Here is a 25308-nt window from a genome sequence, read left to right as displayed (position 1 = left end):
GTACATATAAAACAGTAGTACATGAGAATAAAGCTAATAGGAGATAATTTTTTTTTTACAATACACAAAAAACCTCAATTTTATTTAAAATATTTATCATTCTTCAGTCTTGCTGTGATTAAAATTAGTACTGATTTGACTGGAAATGAGTCCAGAGTTGAACAAAAATTGTTGGCTTGATGTACAAGAAACAAGACATACCGGTACATATAAAACAGTAGTACATGAGAATAAAGCTAATAGGAGATAATTTTTTTTTTACAATACACAAAAAACCTCAATTTTATTTAAAATATTTATCATTCTTCAGTCTTGCTGTGATTAAAATTAGTACTGATTTGACTGGAAATGAGTCCAGAGTTGAACAAAAATTGTTGGCTGGAGGAGTATCGTTGAAATCAAGTGGACTGTTTTCAAAGGAAATGTCAAATATTATCAGTCGTCAATGTTGGAACAGAATTAAATTTAAGCCCCATATTTCTTCAATGAAGAATAAAAATTTTGATCAGGTATCTGAAAGGAAATAAAAAATATCAAGTGTGAGAACGAGAAAACTTTGAAGAAACAGAGTTATAAAATGAAATGACAAAACATGTACTCACTCACTCACTCTCTCTGTCTCTCTCCCATCTCCAGCCCCATATGTAAATTGTTCAGGTCGGGTTGATGTTGACCTTATCGGTCGTCAATGTTGGAACAAACTTGCTAGTTTGCTGATTCAAATCTCTTTCAATTATTATATCAACAAAAATGTTAGTCTTTTCCTGAATTTTGTTGAGATTGTGAATGGGATTCAAGTTTTGATTTAGGTTTATGTGAATGTTTTCCAGAATGTTTCATTAAGTTCCTTTCTTGGCTACATGCAGGATATCTAAATCTTTATCTATGAATAATAATAATAATAATAATAATAATAATAATAATAATAATAATAATTGTATGGACTCAGCTAGCATGTGCAGACATTTCAATTTGATGCCATCTGGCTGTCTGCTAGTCAATTTCGACATTCTGTTTTACCCTAGGCCTACTAGATGGCAGACCGAGTAAACCGAAGCTCTCTTGGACATCTATGGCTGAGATTTTAATTAATTTTGTCAGGTGAACACCAAATGTGTCACCAGAGATCTTTTACATGCCAGCATCGTACGACATGGAGTGTCGAATGGACTTTTTTGCGCCCTTCAAAAATCCGACTACCTCTGCCAGGTTTGAACCCGAAGTCTTGGGATCTGGAGGCCGACACTCTACCGCTGATGCACAAAGGCAGCTATTTGAATATATATATGAAAATAAGTGATTGTAATCACTCATGTTCACTCATAGTGGAAACTTCCTGTGTTAAGCTGCATTAAAATGTTCTTTATAACAGATTAGAAAATTCCTCTCTGTTTGTCTGATGTAGCTGACATCACACTGATTACACATTAATTTATAGACCCCTGATTGCACATATTTATTAAGAGTATTCATGTTATAAATAAGTTTGCGGGTGGTCTTACTGGGTCTGAAAGCAATGTTGAGGTTTTGTTTTCTAAAGATGTTTGAGATATGGTACAGATTATTATTATTAAAAGTAATGGTAACAAAATCACTTTTCTCTTTCTTTTCTTTCATGAGTGTGCTAATGGATTTTATCTTACTTCAAATTGTTGACAAAATTACTATTGTAACCATTATTGTGAATAACATATGAATAAAAAAATGTTGATAATGATTCTTATATTCATTTCGGTAACATCACTTAAGTTAGTAAATTTATGGCCTAATAAAAGGAACCCATATCAGAAGATTTGTCCTCCTCCCTGACAACAGGAATTAAATTATAGTAAAATATTTGTTTCATACCTGATTACTACTCTGTCCAGAATGATGATAGAGCTGTATAAGATATGTTCAGCAGCAAAGGTTTTTACTAATGCTCTCAGAAAGCTAGGCTTTCTGCCCAGCTTTGCCCTTAACAGTTCTTTATGCCAGTTCCTGAAAATTAAAAAACAAATTGTAAAATGATTGTTTATGATATGAAGGATATCAAATGTCTTTATAGATGGCTTCATGGATATTGTATAAATCACTGGGATGGTCACTTTAAAAATGTGTGAAAATGATAAATGAATTAGAATGTTTTACGAATGGTCTAATCCGTATAGTACTTAAAAGGCTAAGGCTCTGCACGTTAATGCTTATTTCTTAAGTTCTACCACCAGACCAATTTTAACCATTTTTATGTCATTCTAAAGCTCTGGTTGAGTATATCTCAAGAATAGTCTGAAAGTATTAGGGATCTTGGAAAATTCCACCAAAAAAGGGGAAAAGCATCTCCTTAGTCATTAAAGATAGGAGATGAGGCCTTTTAATATTTGATCCCCCAACCCAGAAACCTGGAGATGTGTGTCAAAACATGAAGAATGCTACCAAAAGCACTCTCTGTGTTGTCAGTAGGTAGTGGAATCCAGCATCATGATGACCATGCTGAAACATAGCAACACGTGATTGTGACATAACATGGGGTATTAGAACCATTATTCAGTCATATGATTTGAGCTGTGTTTACAGTTACAGAAAGATGCTATTTGCAGAGTTTCAATATAAAGAGTTCAGAAACAATAAATCACTAAAGTACACTCATGTTCAGAAGAAAAAAAACAGAACACCTTGAAAGACTAGAGATAGGAAGTTCATATTCACAGGACATGTTCATGAGTATGTTCTGCAGAAACGATTAGCATTTCAGTCACCTACATTCAGCATATCTCCTGTTGCCTAATAGGCACTGGGTCCTCCATGGGCACTGATAACTTGTTCCATGGGTGATGGCATCGACGCATATAAAGCGCGAATGGCGTCCTGGGGTATAGCCATCCATGCTGAATTCACCTGGTTCCAAAGTTCATCTTTGATAGTTGGCACTGGGTCACAGCATCGCACCTGTCATTCACCATGTCCCACACATTTTTGATTGGTGACAAGTCCGGTGATCGGGCGATCCAGGGCAAGAGTCTGACATCCTGTGACAACAAGAAGGCACATGTTCATGCAGCAACATGTGGTCGCACATTGTCCTGCTAAAATATGGCGCCTGGAGTGTCGTCCAGAAAGGGTATGGCTACGAGTCGCAGGATGTCATTCACGTAGGTCAAACTGATTACAGTGCCCTGGACACACACCAACTGTGATTTGTGGTTGTACCCAATAGCATCCCACACCATAAGGCCTTGAGTTGGTGCTGTATGTCTTATGCGAATGCAGTCATTGTGTCGCCTCTCCTCCTGTCTGCGGCGAACCAAAATGCAGCCATCATTTTCAAACAAACAGAATCTGGATTCATCCAAAAACACTATCTGCTGCCATTCCTGGAGGAGGAGGATGCAGATCTGTCCTGCAGTACCATTTGGATGAGGTGTCGATCTTCTCAGTGGGTGGTCTGGGTGGTGTGACCAGACCCATCCCGTCATGTTCTACGGCCTTCTGTGAACCATTCTGTACACACCCGTTGCACTGACAACACATTTCATTCCACACGAGCAGCAATTCCCCGGATGGATGCATCACGTTCTCTCATGCCAATAATATGCCCTCTTTCAAACTCACTCATTTGACGGTACAGTTCTCGCATACATATGCAAAGTATCCTGCACATCTGCTCAAGTCACACTCATCCATTACATTCGGTTTATAGCGACAACTAGAGCTGCAGGCACATTTTACTAGTCGGTGGTGGTGCGCCGAGATATCGATGTGGATCTTGAACCCGAGGGCTGACATGGTTCAAATGCTAATTATTTCTTCAGAACATACTAATGCACATGTCCTGTGAATATGAACTTCCTATCTCTAGTCTTTCAAGGTCTTCTGGTTTTTATGAACATGAGTGTATTTGCAAAAAATCATGTAAATTACTTTGAAATTGAAAAAAAATGAAATGGTAAAACTTAGGGGATTCGCATCTTTTTTTGTACTAGGGTAAGCTACAGCAACTTATGCACTTTGGATTTTCAATTTTAAAAACAACCAAGAATATTTTTCCACACAGCTCATTCTATTTTATTCTGTGGAGCAGGCTTTGTTGCTTGCTTTATCTATAAGTATGGAATTATGCAATATAAGTTCAACAAATTATTTGTTGGTATTTGTTTAAGTGGATTGATGATTTCAGGAGTGGAAGAAGGAGATACCAATGAAGTATAAAGAGAGGGTGTGTTATTGCTCATAACTGACATGTGATAGATACTTGGAAACTGATGAAAAGACAAGCGAGCAAAATACAGACCAGTGAGATGAAAGTTTTAGGAAGTGTAATAGGAAAGATAAGAAAAGACAGAGTAAGAAATGAGATTGTTAGGAAGTAAACTGGAGGGGATAGGCTTTCTGACATAATGGAGAGAAATAAGCTGAGATGGTTTGGATTTGGTAAGATGATGGAAAAAGGAAGCATAGTGAATGGGATGATGGAGGCAGAGTTGCCATACATTCTGAAAAAGTGAGATTGTCCTGAATTTTAGCTTTGAAAGAGATGTCACAGCTGAATTTTGGATATTTTGCAAATGTCCTAAGTTTTCACAACTACTGTGAAAAATTATTAAGTTCCCCGTTATGCACATAATTTGGCATTCTGTCAGTTCAGATAACTTCCAATTTCAGACAAAGTTTTGTTTATTAACTCCCTCCACCAAAGAGTAATAGAAAATTATCTTCTTGCAAAAAGCATAGGGTTTCTGATCTGCTTCAGAAGTCACAAGAAGCTTGATTCCTCCTTTCTGTATGCATGATTCTGAATTGATCTCTGTAAAATAAATTTTAATATTAGGCCTATTTCATGTTCAAAATATGATTGCTCTAGGGCCAAGCGGTGCTAGTGTGTTTGTCACAGTTGGTGAGCATGATGAAGGTGCAGTGAGGTAGTAAAAATAACATCACCACTAGTATCACTGACTACATTTATATATAATCACTCAACACAAACACAATAAAATTTGAAATAATTTACAATAATTTACAGTCAATCTACAAAGCAGTATCAATATGGTATGGTGAACTATGATAGCTCGCTCATCAACAGCTGACTGTCTGGACTTTTAACTTATCCACTGAACTAATCACATACAAAATACACAGTAGTTTATGAAAGACCCACAGTAGCAATGTTGCTATAGCAGCAACAACACACTGATCATCAACACATCACTCTACCAAATTACAACTGCTCTGCTGCAGCAGTTATTTGTTTTACATCTCACTAATGATATTTTTTATGTTTTTTTAAGCCGCTGACATGCTGGACTTTTGTCCCGCAGGATTTCTTTTACGTGCAAGTTTATCTACCGGCATGAGGCTGACGTATTTGAGTACCTTCAAATACCACCGGACTAAGCCATCAGAGCTATCTACCATCTACAATCAGAGCTACTCAGCTTGGCACTGCACCCAACATTCTCAAGGGATCTGCTTTCTTCAAAAGCCAGTAGTCCAGAAGCCCAGAATATAATTTCTTCTATATTCATCGATGATTTGCCCGTTGTTTTTCTCATGAAGTCAAAAGGTGTTATTACATATCAGTCTGAGAAGCCGACTGAAATGCATTCACCAATCAACCTTACAGGTGATACCCTCATATCATTCATCACAAGGAATGGCTCCATAAGTAGTGGTGCTAGTATTAGCATCACTCATACCTCTGCTATTTTCATCTTGCAAAGTCAAGGATGAAATCAATGTAAGTAACAAACTTGTTCTAGTCCATACTAGAACGTAAATTGAGAAAGAAGAAATTTTCTTGCAAGAATTAATTGTTTTAAGTGTTCTATAAAATGCTACTTTTCTACAGGTTCCCTTGCAAACGTTAAAACTGAGCTTGGCTGTAATTTAACAATAGAATGAACCAACAATGTCAAGTCTGATGATGATGATGGCAAGATATATTAATGACAATCAGTATCTCAAGAGTATGAAATAGAGGACATTATGAAAAGGGTACAATTTTCATGCATCTATATGACACTTACTTCTCTAGAATGTCACCTAAATGTTTGGATGAGTTTCTAGTTGAGACATTGAAGAGGTCATCTTCAGTAATGCCCTTTTTATAGCTCTTCCAAAAGATTTTACGAATCCAGCTGAAAAGATCAAATTATTTGTTAATCACATACTACATTTTTTTAAAATGTTTAAGAGAAAAACATACAGAATTAATAAACTTAACAGCAAATATTTATAGAAGAAATGTTTCACTCTCTCACTTACTATGAGTAGGAAAAAAAAGAGGAAAAACATCTCCTGTGGTGCTGAAAAGCTTATTATTTGTGGTTTTAATGAACTGACTAGAAATGTGGCATGTGGTTTGATTCATTTATCTTGTGATCATTATCCATAGGACCTGCAGTTTCTTTTGTAAATATGAGCGTTCTTACTTTTAAAAATACCACTTGAATTTATTTGTCTTCTAATATCATTCCATGCCATCTCCCCACTGACAGCTCAGAACATAGTGCTTAGTTGAGTAGCTCATCTCCTTTCACCCAAGTCTTCCCAGCCCAAACTTTACAACATTTTCACAATGCTACTCTTTTGTCAGAAATCATCCAGAACAAGTCGAGCTGTTTTTCCTTTCGATTTTTTCCAGGTCTTGAATCAAGTAATCGTGGTAAGGGTCCCATACTCTAATTGTGGTCTTACCAGACATTTATTACCTCCTCTTTTACATACATCCCCCTAAGTATTTATTGAATGAATCAACGACTTCCAGCAATTACGGGTTGTCACAATGGACAAAGTAAAGCATTATCAGGATAAAGAATGTTTTTTATATAGAAATATAGTGGTAATATGGATTTTTTAAAATTATGGAAGTCCAAACAAATGAGATTTCAGGATATGTACAGATCCACGTGTGGTGGTGGTAACTATTCTTTCAATGCTGTTCATAGGCAGGTTGAACTTCTTCCAGAATTAAACATAAGGAACTTCATCTTATTTGCCCATATTGAACTGAGATCACAATTGAACAAAAAATCTAGTAGGTTCCACCTTTTCAATACAAATACAATGTTGTTAGATGGTATTTACAACATATATTTTATTGCAGAACTAGTTTTGGCGCTCATTTAGACACCATCATCAGCTGCATAATAAGTAAAGAAAAACTTGGCGATATAATAATGTACAACAACATATTGATATAATTAACTCCTTAATATCAATTTTATGCTATGTTTAAAAACTCTATTTTACAACAAGATAACCCTTGTGAGTCAAAAATATAAAATCTCATCTCTAGGTGATGAGTTTTCTTCAATATTCAGTGATGGCTATTATTTTATACATTCGTAAACATCAAGTTCATATACAATCTTAAAATTGAAAAATTAGAGCTGAATCCAGTCCTATACTGTTAAAATGTTCATTTCACAGATGCGTTGCTAGCCATTTATTAGATGAAAACTCGTTGTGTTCATTATTATGCTAAACTGTGCCATTTTCTGAAGTTTATCGATATGTAGAAACATAGTTTTTGCATTTTGCATCAGCTGTTAATAAAGTCTATCCATACTCTAAATCAGGTGTATATAGGTTTGAATGCAAAGACTGTGGAAGCGGATATATAGGACAAACTGGATGTAGCTTTAATGTCAGGTATCAAGAACACCTAAACGCTGTGAAATATAATAGATTTTCAGCCATAGGCCAACATGTCCATGAGTATAAACATAAATTCATGGACATAGATCAAGATCTAGAGATCATGGAAACACTAGCTAAGGGACCAAGGCTTGACATTACAGAAGCATGTCTAATACATTTAGACCAGTATTATAACGCTAACCTAAATTTGAATGAAATTTCGGAGTAACCCAAAGTATTATACAATTGTTTGATTTTATTACTTGACAAGTTAAGAACTCCAGAAAATTTGACCATCTTTCGAACTCTACGTAACAGTTTTTCATACAACTGTCTTCATCCACACGCCCCCTGGACCCTCTCTTACATTGTCATCATTCCAGAAACATTCCCCTTGCTGCCCCTACTTCCCCCTCCTTAGCACTTCATCACATAGCACACAACACGAGCAGACACACTAGTTGTGCTGCAGTCGTCGTGCCAAGTACACAGCCGTTGAGGTGAGTCTGCTTTATGAATAGTTTGATTCATTCAGGTTATTATCATTTTTCTTGCTTTCTATTAACATTGGGCTTTTATCTTTGCAGGGTTGTATTGAACTGAGAAACTATGCCCACTTAACAACTTTAGGGCAAATAATCACAGTTCCAACTGTTAGATATATAGCTTAAGAACTACATTTCTACATATCAGTAAACTTCAGAAAATGGTGCAGTTTAGCATTTTAATGAACACGAGTTTTTATCTAATAAATGGCTAGCAACACATCTGTGAAATGAACATTTTAACAGTATAGGACTGGATTCAATTTTTCAATTTTAAGATTGTATATGAACTTGATGTTTATGAATGTATAGAATAATAGCCATCACTGAATATTGAAGACAACTCATCACCTAGAGATGAGATTTTATATTTTTGACCCACAAAGGTTATCTTGTTGTAAAATAGAGTTTTTTAACATAAAATTGATATTAAGGAGTTAATTATATCAATATGTTGTTGTACATTATTATATCACCAAGTTTTTCTTTACTTATTATGCAGCTGTTGATGGCATCTAAATGAGCACCGAAACTAGTTCTGCAATAAAATATATGTTGTAAATACCATCTTACAACATTGTATTTGTATTGAAAAGGTGGAACCTGCAAGACTTTTAGTTCAATTGTTCTTCCAGAATTCTATGAACAAGGCAGGTATTGTCAATAAGAGCACCAACCATTGGGCTAATAATCTCTACTTCATTCAGCTAGTATTTACTTTTGTAGAATGGTATGGTGGGGGCGTAAATGTTCTGCTTTACAAGGTGGACTTCAGTAGACTGGCCGACATGGTGCTCGAATCAAATGGTCAGAAAAATATTGAAGCCCTTTAAAACCACCCACCTACCTACCTATTACTGTGGACTGGTCGAAACTAGCTAGAAACTGCCAGGAGCTGAATTTGGGCCTCTTAGACTAGAGAAATAAAGTATAAAAGGCATGTACCCAAAAGAGATCAATTAAAGAATCGCAAAAGAATTGAAATGTGGGCACAAAACAAGCAAAATGGGGAGATACAAGGAAACAGATACATACATAGTCCGTGAGGGTATCTTAATCACAATCAAGTCGTTTGACTCGTTAAACTCAATCTCATGGAATTTTACACTGTTGCAACAGAGGAATCATGAAAAGTGACACAGTTATATTCAATTATTTCCAGATAGTGTTAATTAAAATTTGATGCAAAGCATTTCTTTCCCAAGGGCAAGATGTCGATAAGAAGTGAAAGTAGTAGATTTCACACAACAAAAAAAATTTATTACAGCTCCCCAGATAAGACAAGGCTTATATTAATTACTAGCAAGATACCCGTGCTTCGCTACGGTATTATACTGAAATTTAGAATTGAATGCTTATTGTTTTATATTGTGCCCTATAATGACTTAGTTCACATCAGACGAATGCCAAAGTCGAACCAAGTGCATCATAGTTACCAATACAACCACAAGAGTGCGTACTATGGCACATAGCTTACCTTGTGATGGGTATCCACTCTCAGCAGCTCTGGAGAAACATGAATCAGGGGTAGTGGGTAAAGAACAGGGCATAAATATTACTTAACTAAAGAGGATACCAAAAGTGCAAGGTAAGATCAATCCTACCAAAATAACAAAAAAACTAACTAGCTGCATTCCAATTTTTACAGTAATATTTATTACAATCAGATCGATAGTGAAGATATACAAATATATAAGTCAAATCTGAGGTATAACACATGGGACTTTAAACATGGAGCCGTCGATAACCATCCTACATTAGGTCGCGAAAACACCTTCACATGACTTCCGTGCTGTAACAAGCATATCAACAATAATATGAGTAACGGAATAATTAAACGTGCATCAGCACAAAATGCAAAGCTATGAATTTCTTCCTGATCCTTTCTAAACTGCTCTATGCCACAAAACTCATAACATAAACATATGAAATTACATTGCTCCGATGAGGCATCAAACACATGACCTACCAAGAGCAAGACACAAACATATAAGATAAATCATTAGGGATTTTAATATATCATCCAATAATCATATAATTGGGGGCTGGTTGCATAGAGATAATATAACAGTCTATCATAGAGACCGAGGAGATAAAAAGGGAGGGGGGTGTTTATTCTGGTGAAGGAATCTTATTGTTCACATGAATGGTTTACCGATGAAAGGGATGAAATATTAGGGATAAAATTAATTTGTGATAATATGATGGAGGTGGGAATTACAGGAACATACAGGCCAGGAAGAGAGGAAAGGGATGTGGAAATATTTGAGAAAATAATAGATTATACTCATAAAAACAATAATAATGATATGATAATAATTGGGGGAGATGTAAACTTGCCTGAAGTTGAATGGAATGGAGCTACAAGTGAAGCCCATGAACAGAAACTGGCAAATAAGTTAATCTGGGAGGGAGAATTTACACAAGTAGTACAAGAACCAACTCGTCTCAATAACTTACTAGATGTATTCTTAATTAAACCATGGGAAATTGTTGATAAAACTGAGGTAATTGAAGGAATAGGTGACCATAAGGCTGTAATAATGGATGTAGGACTGGTACCAAAAAGGCTTAATAAGAAGGTCACACAAGACAAGAAATTGTACAGAAAAACTAAAGTTGATGAATTTGGGACTTACCTTAAATCACAATTCAGTTGTTGGATAAGTGAAGGGAGTAATGTGGATACACTTTGGGCTAAATTCAAAGGAATCATTTGGGAAGGAGAGAAGAGATTTGTACTTGTTAAGAAGGGTAAAATGACCTCGGACCCTGTTTATTATACAAGGGAAATAAGAAAATTAAAAAGAAAATGTAGAATAGTAAACAGGAAAATCAAAGAAGGTAGGGAGAGTAGAGAAACTAGAAAACAACTAATGAGGGAACTGAATAGAGTGAAAAAGGAAGCAAAAGAGAATTATATGAATGGCATTCTTCAAGAGCGTAAAGACCACAAAGGGAAATGGAAAAAGCTGTATTCATATATCAGGAATCAAAAAGGAAAAGGAATCCAAATTCCTACAATGGTGCGAGAAGGGGGTGAACACTATTTAACAGATACTGAGAAAGCAAACCTCCTTAGTAAGGAATTCAGATATTCAGTAGATGATTGTCAGGAGTTGGAAACCGAAACAGAAGATAGAGAGGGAGAGACACAGAGGGAAACAAGAAGCTTCTCATTCACAAATGAAGATATTTTCAGAGAAATCCAACTGCTTCAGCAAGGAAAAGCAGCAGGAAGTGATCAAATTACTGGGGAGGTGTTAAAGACAATGGGGTGGTACATAGTGCCTTATTTAAAATTTCTCTTTGACTATGTCATAAATAATAGTGTAGTACCAAAGGAATGGAAGGAATCTATAATAATACCAATTTATAAAGGGAAGGGTGATAAAAGGAAACCAGAAAACTACAGACAATCAGCCTGACAAGTATAGTTTGTAAAATACTGGAGAGTTTAATATCAAAGTACATCAGAGGGATATGTGATGATAAAAATTGGTTCATGAGGAGCCAGTATGGATTTAGAAAGAAATTTTCTTGTGAGGCACAACTGGTGGGATTTCAGCAGGACATATCAGATCAATTGGATTCAGTAGGCCAGTTAGATTGCATAGGTAGCCATAGATCTTTCCAAAGCCTTTGATAGAGTGGAACATGGTGTTGAGTTTGTAACATATTTGAAATTAAATTTAATATGATGGGGTTGGGAGTAGAGAGAGATGTCTGGGTTAGAGAGTGTGTGTGGGTGTTGAGAAAAAAATGTGAATGGCCGACGTATAGAAGTGCTTGTTTTTTCTTCTGAATAAATAGTAAAAATATATGATTTCAGCGGGGTGTTTTCTGATTTTAATTGGTGAACCTAACATTTATTGGCGACCGTGACAGGACATCATTAATAAAGGAAGAAGGCCGTGAAAATAAAAAAGATGGAAAACCTCACGAAAGCAAGGACCGTAAAGCGGCGGTTATTTACACGAGTATACAACGAGGTTATGTCATCGTTACAAGACGGTGAACCAGACACAGAAGAAATTCAGGTACAACTAGAAATCCTTCAAGAAAGGTATGATACTATCGCTAATTTAGATGGATTGGTATTTCAACAGATGATAGATGATAATTGTGAGGTTGATCAAATAGCAGATGAGGAAGAATCAGCTGATGAATATAGACGTAAATTCTTGAGCTGTACCGGTAGGGCTAAAGCAACAAGATTTTTGAATACCACTGTGCCGGCTTCCTCTACCCAAAGTGTAGTAAATGAAAATATAGCTGAACGAAAGAAATACAGGCTTCCAAAAATAGAATTGAAGAAGTTTTCTGGGGAAATAATTGATTGGTTATATTTTTGGAGTCAGTTCCGTAAAATACACGAAGATGAGGACATGGGGGAGGAAGATAAATTCCAGTATCTCATTCAAGCCATGATAGAAGGTTCTAGAGCGTACGAGTTAGTTACTAGTTTCCCCCCGACTGCCGACAATTATCATAAAGCGATAGACAGTCTTCAAGCTCGATTTGGTAGGGAGGACTTACAGGTAGAAGTTTACGTTCGTGAACTACTGAAGCTAGTTTTAACCAATGCAGTAAATTCTACAGAAAAACCAACACTTAGTAGCTTATATGATAAATTAGAATCACATCTCAGGTCTCTGGAAAGTTTAGGAGTTACTACAGAAAAGTGTACTGCAATGCTATACCCCTTAATTGAATCATCCTTGCCAGAAGACTTACTAAGGGCCTGGCAAAGGAATACTTCTTTCAGATGTGATTCTGTCTCCAAAGATCGTTTGAAACAGCTCATGGCTTTTATCCAAAGTGAAGTTGTTAGTGAGGAAAGAATTTCATTAGCAATGAAAGGGTTCAACATTAATACATCCCAAGGGCTCAAGATTAAGGGAGGCAAAAAACCAAGGGAAGCCGCTGAACCAAATGTCCCCACCTCTTCTGCCTTGTTATCTACTGATATTTCTAAAAGACAGGAGTGTGTATTTTGTCTTAAACCTCATTCAAGTTCAGAATGCATTAAAGCTCAACAAATGACTGTGGAGGAAAGAAGGAAAATCTTGAGTAACAAGCACTGTTGTTTTAATTGTTTAAAGAGAGGTCATCAAAGTAAAGCTTGTAAATCCATTATTAGATGTATTGTTTGTGGTGGGAAGCATGTGGTACTAATGTGTTATAAACTAGGTAACAAAGACAAAGAAAGTGTTTCAAAAAATAATTTTGAGGGAGAAAGAAAGTCGATTAGTGAGGATGCCACTCATGTAGATAAGTCTATGGCTAACGTCTCTTGTTCTCCTGAGGTATATTTACAAACTCTGGCGGTTGTTGTTATGGGTAAGAGTAAACAAAAAAACAGTGCGAGCGATCATTGATACCGGGTCTACTAAATCTTACATTGTGCGTGGTTTAGCTGAACAAATGGGGTACCAGTCAGTCGGAAAGGAAACTCTAATACACTCTTTGTTTGGGGGAGTACGTTCCCAAGAGGTAAAGCATGATTGTTACAACATAAGTTTAAGAAGATTAGAGGGAAACTATTCCAAGGAACTGCAAGTTTTGAGCCAAGAAATAATTTGTGAAGATGTCCCATATGTTAGGAATGGTACTTGGAGTGATGAGATAAAGGATCTGAAGATTTGTTTAACAGACGTACAAAACCGAGGACCCATACAGATTCTACTGGGGGCAGATGTCGCAGGTGAATTGCTTACTGGAAAGACACATCAACTAAAGCGTGGTCTAGTCCTAGTTGAGACTGTTCTAGGGTGGACACTAATGGGAAAAATTATAAGTAATAAACCTAGAAGGGATGCAGCGTCTCTGTTGGTGACATCATTGTTTTCAAAACAAACAAAAATTTGTGATCTCTGGGACTTAGAAATTCTTGGAATTACTGATCCTGCAGAAAAGGAATCTACCATCGAGAAGAATGAACGAGTTAGAAATAATTTCCTTGAGACTGTGAGGCTGAATGAAGACAACAGATACGAAGTGTGTCTACCTTGGAGCGAGCAACATCCACCACTTCCGGACAATAGCGAAATAGCTCAACGCAGATTGGAGACAGTCACAATGAAACTACAAACTGAGCAACATTATGGGGGATACGATGGTGTCTTACGAGATTGGATGGGGCAAGGAATTATTGCAATGGTACCCGAAGAAGAGCTGACGAATGGCGGACACTATTTACCACATCGACCTGTCTTTAAAGAGAACAGCACTACCAAGATAAGACCTGTATTTGACGCCTCTGCGAAACAGAGGAACGCGCCTTCTCTAAATGATTGTATTGAGAAAGGACCTAACCTTGTAGAGTTGATTCCTAGTTCATTACTGAAGTTCAGAGAAAATGATATTGGAGTCATCGCAGACATAGAAAAGGCATTTCTCCAAATAAGCGTCCATCCTAGAGACCGTGACTTTCTAAGATTTTTTTGGTGGGATAAGGAAAGTACAGAAAAGATGAAAGTGTTTCGTCATAAGAGAGTTGTTTTCGGTCTTGCATGTTCTCCTTTCTTGCTGTCGGCAACAATAGAATTCCATTTGAACGAGATGAAGAGAGAAGCAGTTGATAACAATCCCTACTTGGTTCCGACAATAGAAAGGCTGAGAGAATGTTTCTATGTAGATAATTGTACTACAAGTGTTAACAATGAAGCTGAGCTCAATTCATTCATGAAAGAGGCAAAAATAATTATGGAGAAGGCATCTTTCAACCTGCGAGGGTGGGAGTATTCTCACGACAAAACAACTGAAAACTTATCACAAGTGTTGGGACTCGTTTGGAATAAAGAAAACGATACTATGGAGTTGAATCTGGCATATGTCATTGATATCATACCTGATGTAATAACAAAGAAGACAATACTAAGAGCTGCCCATAGAGTATTTGATCCCATTGGTTTTTCATGTCCTGTATCTCTCTGCCCTAAATTAATTCTGCAGGAACTTTGGGCTTCTGAGCTGGACTGGGACACTGAGGTAAATGAATCGACAAAGAAAAGGTTTCTGAAATGGTTGGCAGAACTACCTCTCCTGGCTGAGATTAAGATTCACAGATGTCTGATTGGAAGGCTGCAATCGGTTGAAGATATCTCTATACATATATTCTGCGATGCTAGTCAAGCCGCATATGCAGCAGTTATATTCTTGCGAGTACAGAGGATTGATAACGTGGATCTACGGCTTGTAAGAGCAAAGGCACGAGTGGCACCCAAGAAGATCACCATACCATGTCTGGAATTATTAGCAGCTACCATAGGTGTTAGACTTGCCACATCAGTGTTACCATCATTAAGGTCAAAGGAAATTATTGTTCATTATTGGAGTGACTCATCGACAGTGTTATCCTGGATAAAATTAGACGAACCTTGGGCAACAATCGTTTGGAATAGAGTTCAAGAAATCCGAAGATTATCCAGAATGGAACAGTGGCGACATGTTCCTGGAACCATGAATTCAGCTGACCTGGCATCAAGAGGATGTGATCCAAAGCATTTACTGGAACAGAGATGGTGGGAGGGTCCGAACTGGCTGAAACAATCCCCTACTCAATGGCCCTGCTCTGAAGTTACAAGAAACGATGAAGAAGTGTTCGAAGAAAAAAGAAGAAAAGTCAACACTATGACCGCAATAGAAAATAAGTCAAATACGCAAGAGTGGCTTCTCGACTATTTCTCGAGTTTTCGGAAAACAGTTCGCATGATGGGGTGGATCTTGAGATTTCTGCACAATTGTCGACAACAAAAATTAACTAGGATATACGCAGAACTATCAGTTGAGGAGATGACCAGAGCGGAGAAAATGGTGATGAAGTTCATACAAAAAGAGTGTTTTGTAGATGTAAAGGACGAGAGATTTAGCACACTCTGTGTTTTCACTGATGACGAGGGAGTGATGAGACTGAAAACAAAGATAATAGCACGTCGGGATGATTACGCTTTCCGCTGTCCTATTATCCTTCCTGCAAAACATGCTTTAGTTCGTGCTCTCATTAGGGAAAAACACAAAGAGTTATGTCATATTGGTACACAGATTCTGCTCAGCGGGCTCCGACAGAAATACTGGATCGTCGGTGGAAGAAGAACTGTGAGGAGTGCAATCGCATCATGTGTTGTCTGCCGAAGATACCATGGAAAACATCTTGAAGCGGAACAGGCTCATCTACTCGTTGACAGAGTGAGAGAGGCTTCGGTTTTTGAGATATCAGGGGTAGACTTTGCAGGACCTTTGATTTTGAGAGGAGGAGAGAAAGCCTGGGTCTGTTTGTTCACGTGTGCTGTTTTTCGTGCAGTCCATCTGGAGCTTGTGACATCTTTGGCTACCTCAACATTCCTAGAAGCCTTTCGACGCTTTGTATCCAGACGTGGAAGGCCAGCAATAGTCTACAGTGATAATGGGACGAGTTTTCATGGCGTCTGTAATGCCTTGGAGACGATTCAGTGGGATAAAATTGTTCAATATAGTTCTGCAAATGAAATTGAATGGAAATTTAATCCTCCTGCTGCACCGTGGTGGGGAGGTTGGTGGGAGAGATTGATTGGTGTCCTCAAACAAATGCTCAGGAAAGTTCTGGGAAATTCGTGCTTGTCGTACCAAGAAATGATGACAGTCTTGTGTGACATCGAAGCTGTGATGAATTCTCGGCCGCTTACCTACCTGTCCAATGATGGAAGTGACCTGATGGCAATAACCCCTGCAATGTTTCTGCAAGAGGTCAAGGAGGTTGGAATGCCCGATATCGACATGATAGAAAATGTAAGATTCGACAAAAGATACAGATATAGACAGAAAATAAAAGAAACTTTAAGGTTGAGGTTTAGGAATGAGTATCTTGGACAACTAATTCAGAAGAACCACCATGCAAAAAGTCAGTACAAACCCTTCGTGGATGAAGTAGTACTAGTAGACAATGACAACCCCAAGAGACTAAATTGGCCGTTGGCAAGAGTGATGGAAGTTATCCCTGGCAAAGGTGGTGTTGTGAGACTTGTTCGTCTGAAGACTGAAAGAGGGGTACTCGTGAGACCGGTGCAGAAGGTATACCCACTCGAAGTGACATCTGCAGAAGACCATGTCTTCAGACAATTTAAGCTGTGTGAAAAGAAAGAAAGTGACCGAAGAACAATTAAATCATCGACCGATAGCTCCAAACTGAAAACTAGTAGTGGGAGACTGGTGATTAAACCCAAAAGATTTGAGGATTGAGTGATATTTTTTCACAAGTGTTCATTTATTCTATGTGATATTTATCTCAAGTGTTTTTATTTATTTTGAGTTCCAAAAGAGACAAGAAAAGGGGAGAGGTGATCTTGCTGTTTTGTATTGTGTATAGTAAATTCATTTTTGTATTGTCACGTGGATAAATGATGTGTTGAGTTGTTCCCACAACTCAAGGTGGGAGGATGTTGAGTTTGTAACATATTTGAAATTAAATTTAATATGATGGGGTTGGGAGTAGAGAGAGATGTCTGGGTTAGAGAGTGTGTGTGGGTGTTGAGAAAAAAAAATGTGAATGGCTGACGTATAGAAGTGCTTGTTTTTTCTTCTGAATAAATAGTAAAAATATATGATTTCAGCGGGGTGTTTTCTGATTTTAATTGGTGAACCTAACACATGGAATATTATTAAAGAAATTGAAGGGAATAGGACTGGACGTAAGGGTTACACGTTGGGTGAAAACATTTCTAAATTCAAGGGTTTAGAAAGTCAAAGTAGGAAATAACGTATCGCAGGAAGAGAAAGTTTGGAAGGGAATTGCACAGGGTAGTATAATCGGTCCGTTACTTTTCTTAATATACGTAAATGATTTAGGGAATAATATAACATCAAAAATAAGGTTGTATGCAGATGACATAATTGTTTATAGGGAAATAAATACCATTGAGGATTGTTCAGAATTACAAAGGGACCTTGAGAGTATCCAACAATGGGTTGAAGAGAATAATATGAAGGTTAATGGAGGCAAATCAACTGTTACAACATTTACAAACAGGAGTTATAAAACTGAATTTGAATATATTTTGGATGGGGTAGTTATCCCAAAAGATGGCAAGTGCAAATACTTAGGTGTAAAATTTGAAAGTAATTTGCACTGGAAGGGTCATGTGGATGACATTGTTGGGAAAGCATACAGAGGCATAATGAGGCTACTTAAAGGATGCAACAAAGAATTAAAAGAGAAAAGTTACTTAAGTATGGTTCGTCCATTATTGGAATATGCAAACAGTGTTTGGGATCCTCACCAAGAATACCTAATAAAAGAAATAGACAGTGTGCAGAGGAAAGCAGCAAGGTTTGTAACAGGGGATTTCAGGAGAAAGAGTAGTGTATCAGAAATGTTAAAGGAACTAGGGTGGGAAACTTTAAGTAAGAGAAGGGAGAAAACTAGACTTATAGGGTTATATAGAGCCTATACAGGAGAAGCAGCATGGGGAGATATCCGTGAGAGGCTTCAGTTGGAAAATAATTATATCGGCAGGACTGACCACAAATGTAAAATTAGAAGAAAGTTTAGTAGAAGTGATTGGGGTAAATTTTCATTCATTGGGAAGGGTGTGAAGGAGTGGAACAGTTTACCAGTGGTAGTGTTTGATCCTTTTCCAAAATCAGTACAGATATTCAAGAAGAGAATAAACAGCAACAGAGAAAATAAATGAAATGTTAGAGGGCATTCGACCAGTGCAGGTTAATGTAAATAAAAAATGTGTGTGAATAAATTAATTCCATCCCCTAGTCTCAGGAGTTTGGACAGCCCAAGTAGGGGACTGCCTGTAGGGGTGAAGTACAGTGGGGACTTCGAGGGCCCTGGGACCACTATGGTAGCTGTGAAGGTTCTTCAGGAACTCTGAAAAGTGGTGGCAAAAGGGGCTCTGGTTAAGACGCAGCAGGTCGTTATGCTACTTAGGTTCCAGAATGGGTAAAGGAAAAAAGAAAAGAGTGAATAAATGCAATGTAAATTTTAATCTTATACCAGTTGTACAGTATCATTTGAAGTAATTCCACATAAAGTATATCAGTTGACTATATTTGTAAGTAGTACAGGAGATATTATTAGTAGAATTTTGTAAACAATATAAATTTACTAAGGATGAGCTGTGTGTTTAATAGAAAAAATTGTTAGCATAGATTGTATAATATTGTATTATAGGAAAAATTGTTCTCTTGTTAATTTAATATTTAGTGCTTGACAATAATGTATTTTAGTTGCCATTTGCCACCGAGGTAGGCACCTCATTTGCAAATAACGAGATTTTGATTTTATTTTGATATTTACAACTGGGAATACAATCGCTACCTGCTCCATAACAGAAGGTCGTTGATCGCCCTAGACATTTATCAGACATTCACCAGCATATCCCTTCTGTGATCCTATGTCGTGACGTCATACTACTCTCTCCCTCCCCTTACTACAGGCATCAGGGGTCGGCCATACTTCTGTGTCTAAAAATAGCTTCCAGCTGTGAACAGTAAACACACTACGGAAGTCTCTCGCTCACCGCAGCTTCAGAAATCTGGCTTCTTTCTCGTCCTCATTACTATGCACGGGCTACTTGCTACCATATTTATATCATTACCAAATCTACAATACATCGCGGCTGCCTACAACGAGCTCGTCTATTACTATTCTATGGCGCAATCTCCAGCGCAATTAATCCTTGGCCAACACAGGGCATTTACATCTCATATGACACATTATGACTGAGTAATGAGCCCTCCTTTACATTGATACACACGACCAGCTGGCTATACAATACCCATATATCTCAAATGTTCTGACCCGCACCTCTTGCCACGTCAACCCGAGTAAGTTAAAGGATAAGTAACGTACACAAATGAACTCCTTTAAACCAAAAAGTTACGTACATGACACCTCTCTATCAACAGTAGCTGTTGACTTAATTGTTGTGACTGTGCTGGTCCGACATGAAAATGAATACAACAAAAACACAATCCTAATAATACCGAGTATCATGGTTATTACATTAAATAAAGAGCACACAACAAGCAACCTACTATTAACCTAACTGAGTTCGAGTCCTGGGCATAGACACTAAATACATGACAATCTCCTACGATAATTGTATGTTGTCTGACGGCCAATATTCTCCTGTCAAGTGGAATTCATGACAGCATGCTTATTACAATTGGAAAGCTCTGACCTGTGATGGTGAACATTATGGAACAGCTCCTCTGTGGGACAGCCAGATTTACTGCATCATGACGGGCTTAGATTGTGACGGCACATACAAGTTGGTAGCGGGAGACATCCTGGCTGGCGGTTGCATCTCTGGCATCTTCCCTGACGTTTGAATGGTCGTCACTTCGGTGTCATGTTAAGTAGACGTGCTGGCTGGTTCTGGGTCGACTCCTGTTGCTGTGAAGATGCCTTGTCTGCTTCAGCTCCCATTACCGCTCCCCCAACACAAATGAGCAGTATCTCGTTCCGGGATGATGTAGGGAAAACTGTAAAGAAATGTCCATTACACACTGTCCGTAGTTTGATGACCGTTTCCTCTAACACCGTATCTAATGTGGTCGGTTAATCAATTCACTTTCAGAGTGTAGACCTGCTCCTCGAATTGTTCATCTTTCAAAACATAATAGCAGTTTCATTTCATGCTTTTCACACTGACGGAACTTTCTAACCCAATCGATAACCTGAGCCTACTCTAATATGTATCGTTCGTTTGGTACAATTTGAACCTCAAGTAATGTGAAGTTACTAGCCAAACAGCATGTAATTAGCAGCATAATTCCTCTAGGCAACAGATCAATGCTTGTAATTTCAATTGTACATCTTAATTATTCATGTCAATTACTTACTTTCCCCAAGGCTTCCTTGAACTTGGCGTACGCATCTCGAGGATAAAGACGTTCTTCTGTATGCCGACTCGTATCGTGATGACCTCGTTCTGGCAGCAGTAGAGTCGATGAATGAATCTGACGCGTTTTTTTTGTTGTGATCAATTACACGAGATCCCGAGGCGAACAGAAGGCCTCTCTACTCGTCGGTTGAAGCGGAAGTGCGAAAAACTCGCATCAGCACCAGCACGACATACACATATCGGGGGGAAATCTATCTGTCTATGACGGAACAAGTCCGCCATGTCAGAGCTGAAACCCCCTCTTCGCTATGCTGTTAGTAATCTAACACTAGTGCTAGTGGGCAAGGCCAGGAGAAGGTGTTAAGTAATATGGTTTACGGTGAAGGAGGCAAATTGAAGGTGACAAGGCGATTGCAGGGTGAGCTGGTTACGGGATTATTAGCTGCCGGGAGGGCATGAAGGGAACTTGGTGGGAAATTTGAGGTGACAGATGAGAGGAAAGAAGACTGAGAAGTAGATGGATAATTGGAGAAGTGTCCTGGTTGATTGGATTGGCTGGCGGGTGGAGCGGCGGTGAATTGGAGTGGTTGAGATGTGGTGGTGGAGATCTTGGTCGGTGTAGGTGCCTGGAGTTCTTATAATGCGACTTGATGACTCTCTTGATGTACGGGCACCTGGGGAACGACGCCGCGTGCTTTCCATCACAGTTTGCGCACCTCGGCTGGTCGTGAGGTTCCTTACAGTCAGTGTGGCGGTGGGGGCCTCCACACCGGTTGCACCTGGTGGAGTTGGTGCAGGTCCCAGCTGTATGATGCAGCTGAAGACAGTTAAAACACTGCACGATGAGGGAGGGGCGGGGGATGGAAGGGGGGTACGGTGAGTGACTGGTTCAGGGTTCGAAGTAGTTTTCTGAACTGGCGTTCGTCGTCTTCTTCTTCTTCTTCTCCGGCGTGTCTGAGTGGCACTGCTGGTGAAGTTAGGTGAAGTTTGCTCAGATTCAGGGCTAGAGCAGGTCCTTGGTGATGGGGGAGGGGTGGGAGGAACCTGGGTGTCAGGGTCGGAAGGTATGATAGGGTCGGATTGAATTTCTTGATCTTGGGTATTAGGTTGTGAGCTGACAGAGATGGGGTCAGGTTGACTTTCGATGTCCTGGGTGGTAGGCATCTGATGGCTGCTATTGGAAGTTATTGGTTGGGAAGACATAATAACCGGATTGATTAGAATCGGAGATGGGATGTCTGCAATTTTGAGTTTCTTGAGGATGGCAGGAATGAATTTTTTGTTGAGTGGGGTAATGAGGAGGTGATTATTGTGCGTCTCCTCAATGACGGCTATGTGACTGCTCAGGATCGGCTCTATAGCTTCAATGACGGCTTTTCTGATAGCAGGTATGGGTCCAGGGTTAGTAAGTGGGATAATGAGAAAGCTATTTTTAGGGTTTATGGGTGAAGAGGTGTTCTTCCTAGTGTAGTGGAATGGATGCTCATACGGGGGTGGGTCATCCACTGCGATGTCTTCTTCTTCTTCTTCTTCTTCTTCATCATCCGAGTCGAGGACTGCCTCCATCAGTTCTTGCCATCCCGGAAGTTTGTCAGCGGGGGAGAAAGGAATACCTTTACCAGCTAGGCGGTTGGAGAGGACAGGTAGGGAGTCCTGGGCTCGGGGGAGGACGAAGATTACGTGGGAGTTGACATTTTCATCTATTCTATGGATTAATTTGGTAGAGGAACGGAGAGTAGCGGCTATGCGCTGCCTGAGCAATTTCAGGTTCATTGGGGTGGGTTCTGAAGGGGGGGAATGACCAGATAATTGTCCATGGGACAGGGGTCAGAATCAAGAAATTCAATTTTCATCGGAAGGTTAGAATTCACATATGGGGCCCAGCTGCTCGGTCCACCGGGGGTGTCCATATTGAGTAGATGAAAGAAAGAAGAAATGAGAAAAGATTAGGTGGAAGGGCAGGGGGGGAGAGGAAGAGACAGGAGCTAGCACTAGTGGTCAAACTCCGAAGAGGACCAGGGCTGGGTGCACTCGGGGGGTACCAGTCGCGCCAGGTGTAGTTGTAAACCGGGTCGCGCCGGGACAAGTCGCGAACAAGCACACACCGAGTGCAAGACAAATCGCTCTTTCCTTGTTGACAAATTGCTCCTTTGTAGTAATCAGCCCTACGGGCTAGCAGTGAGTCGGCTGGGCTGGACTGGACTGGTGGACTGTTGAGCAGCCGGAGCGTGGGTCCACGACTATATCCAAAAAGTCGGACCGCGCTGAGAACGGCAAGATAGCGGCCGTTACCGGGCGACTCTTGGTGCGGCTGGCCGTCGATGGTTGGGGGCGAGGCGGGGCTCGCTCAGGCAGGACACTCGGCGAAGCGCTCCAAGCGGCTGGGTGCAGTACTGAGAAGTACCGCAGGCGAGAGCAATGACGGGAGATGCCGGTGAGCTGGCGGTAATCAGGGAGCAAGCTCGGCGCAGGGTTCTCACGAGATCTTGACTGCTCGGAGCATAAGCATCGAATGAATGATGTTGAATCTGACGCACTCGGCGGTCGTGTATATATAATCAGGCTCGCGCACGCGTTACCAAGCTTCAATGTGGGAGGTCTATTTAGGCACGCCCGCGAATGAAAATTTCTACCGCGCAAAGAGTGACAAGTATCTCACTTAACGTATGCATTTATAATTGCAGCCGTGTCGCATATCAAAATTTACGGGAAATTATGCAGGTTGCAATTCTCCTATCAGATCCAGTGCATCTCGTATGTAGCTGGAGATATTAAATTAACTTCCTCTTCCCTCCAAGTTACAATCCACCCGCGAGGTTCATGCAGTGTTTAGCGTATAACGCCACTTATGACGAGGCTTCGCTTGGGTAATAAATTCCTTTTATGAGTCTCTGGAATTTTCTGATGTTATGTTCCCACGAGAAACACTCAATCTGTTACCCTCTTACATAATAAAATGCTATACAAAGAGCTTGCATGGTGGTCTCATACTATTCCAATACATTCGGCCAAAATTCATACTACTTGACCATCAACTGAATAGTTCAATATATAATCCGCTGAGATTCGCGATCTGACTCGTTTACTGCGAGAATCCGCCAATATTCGCGATCTGACTCGTTTTCTAATAGATTACGGCAAGTTCCCTCCCATTTTTCAATCTTTCTTTCCAGCAATCGATTTCGTACTCCCCGGGATAGGTCCAGGTATTCCACCCGGTCAGTTGGGTCCCTAAATCTTTGCCATCTTTTCCTATAAGCATTTTAATATGGATCAAATCCTTCAGGAGATCCAAAGTGGTGTCGTCTTGGGTACCTTGGCGATACTGAACCCGGGGCCGGACTGCATTCTTAGTCATTACAGTCCAGGATCCGTTTCGAGTGCGGTCCGCACATTTGACGACGGTCCAGAACATTATTATTATTATTATTATTATTATTATTATTATTATTATTATTATTATTATTATTATATATTCTGGACCCCACAGCAAGATGCACGACCGCTACTTGACGGTAAATTACATCTGCTGCCATTGTCATTGTTGAGAATGTGACAAGCACTATTGTCGCTTGTAGGCAAGTGTGCGAGATTTCTGGTGATACGAATGGCATACTTCCGTGCATTATTGAACTTATTATAGAGGTGAACAATTGTACGGTCAATCTCATTCCTATCGTTTATTTCAAATGTGTTAAATATTTATTTGCCAGGAGAATCTACTGTAATCTAAGAACGTTCTCCGAAGCAAAAGATGGCTCTTGTAAACGAACCCAGGAAAGATTAAAAATGATCGGTTTATGATCAGAATAAGTACAGCGAAAATCTACAGCATGTTTCCAGTCATTCGACAGGGTCAGGAATGGAATTAATAAATCCCCCATCTAGCGGCGACAATAGGAATTGTGCCGGCTGCCGAAACCTGTCGCATTCCAATGGGGCAATGATTAATGAATGACAAATGAAATGAAATTATATTGAACAGTGTTGCTGGAATGAATGATGACAGGGAAAACCGCAGTATCCGGAGAAAAGACTGTCCCGACTCCGTATTATCCGGCACGAATGTCACATGAAGAGACCGCGATTTGAACCACGGAACCCAGGTGTGAGAGGCCGGCGCGCTGCCGCCTGAGCAACGGAGGCTCCTTATAATGTATTATGAACAGTAAAATCAATTGGTCTCGCCTCCTTTTACACCCCACCGTCGTTATTTACCCCCTCCAAAAAAACTAAAAGAAGGCGTATTTATTTATGTTTAAAGGAGATTTCAAACACCAATGTTCACGTCTATTACCTTCAGTTTT

At 39.3% G+C, this 25308-nt stretch overlaps 1 protein-coding gene across 1 annotated transcript in view; it reads right to left on the bottom strand.

Annotated features, from left to right (window-relative positions):
- Positions 1-22774, bottom strand: part of LOC136866831 (ATP-binding cassette sub-family C member 4) — a 288334-nt gene extending 265560 nt beyond the window's left edge. The window contains exons 1-3 of the mRNA XM_068226858.1: positions 21743-22774; positions 2878-3008; positions 1849-1980 (exon numbers count right to left, since the gene is read on the bottom strand). Coding sequence (XP_068082959.1) covers positions 1849-1980; positions 2878-3008; positions 21743-22774 — 1295 coding nt within the window. The remainder of the gene's footprint in view (positions 1-1848; positions 1981-2877; positions 3009-21742) is intronic.
- Positions 22775-25308: the final 2534 nt, after the last annotated feature.

Source organism: Anabrus simplex, chromosome 3, assembly GCF_040414725.1.
Source record: "Anabrus simplex isolate iqAnaSimp1 chromosome 3, ASM4041472v1, whole genome shotgun sequence".
NCBI lineage: Eukaryota > Metazoa > Arthropoda > Insecta > Orthoptera > Tettigoniidae > Anabrus > Anabrus simplex.
This window is presented reverse-complemented; position numbering and strand designations above follow the sequence as displayed.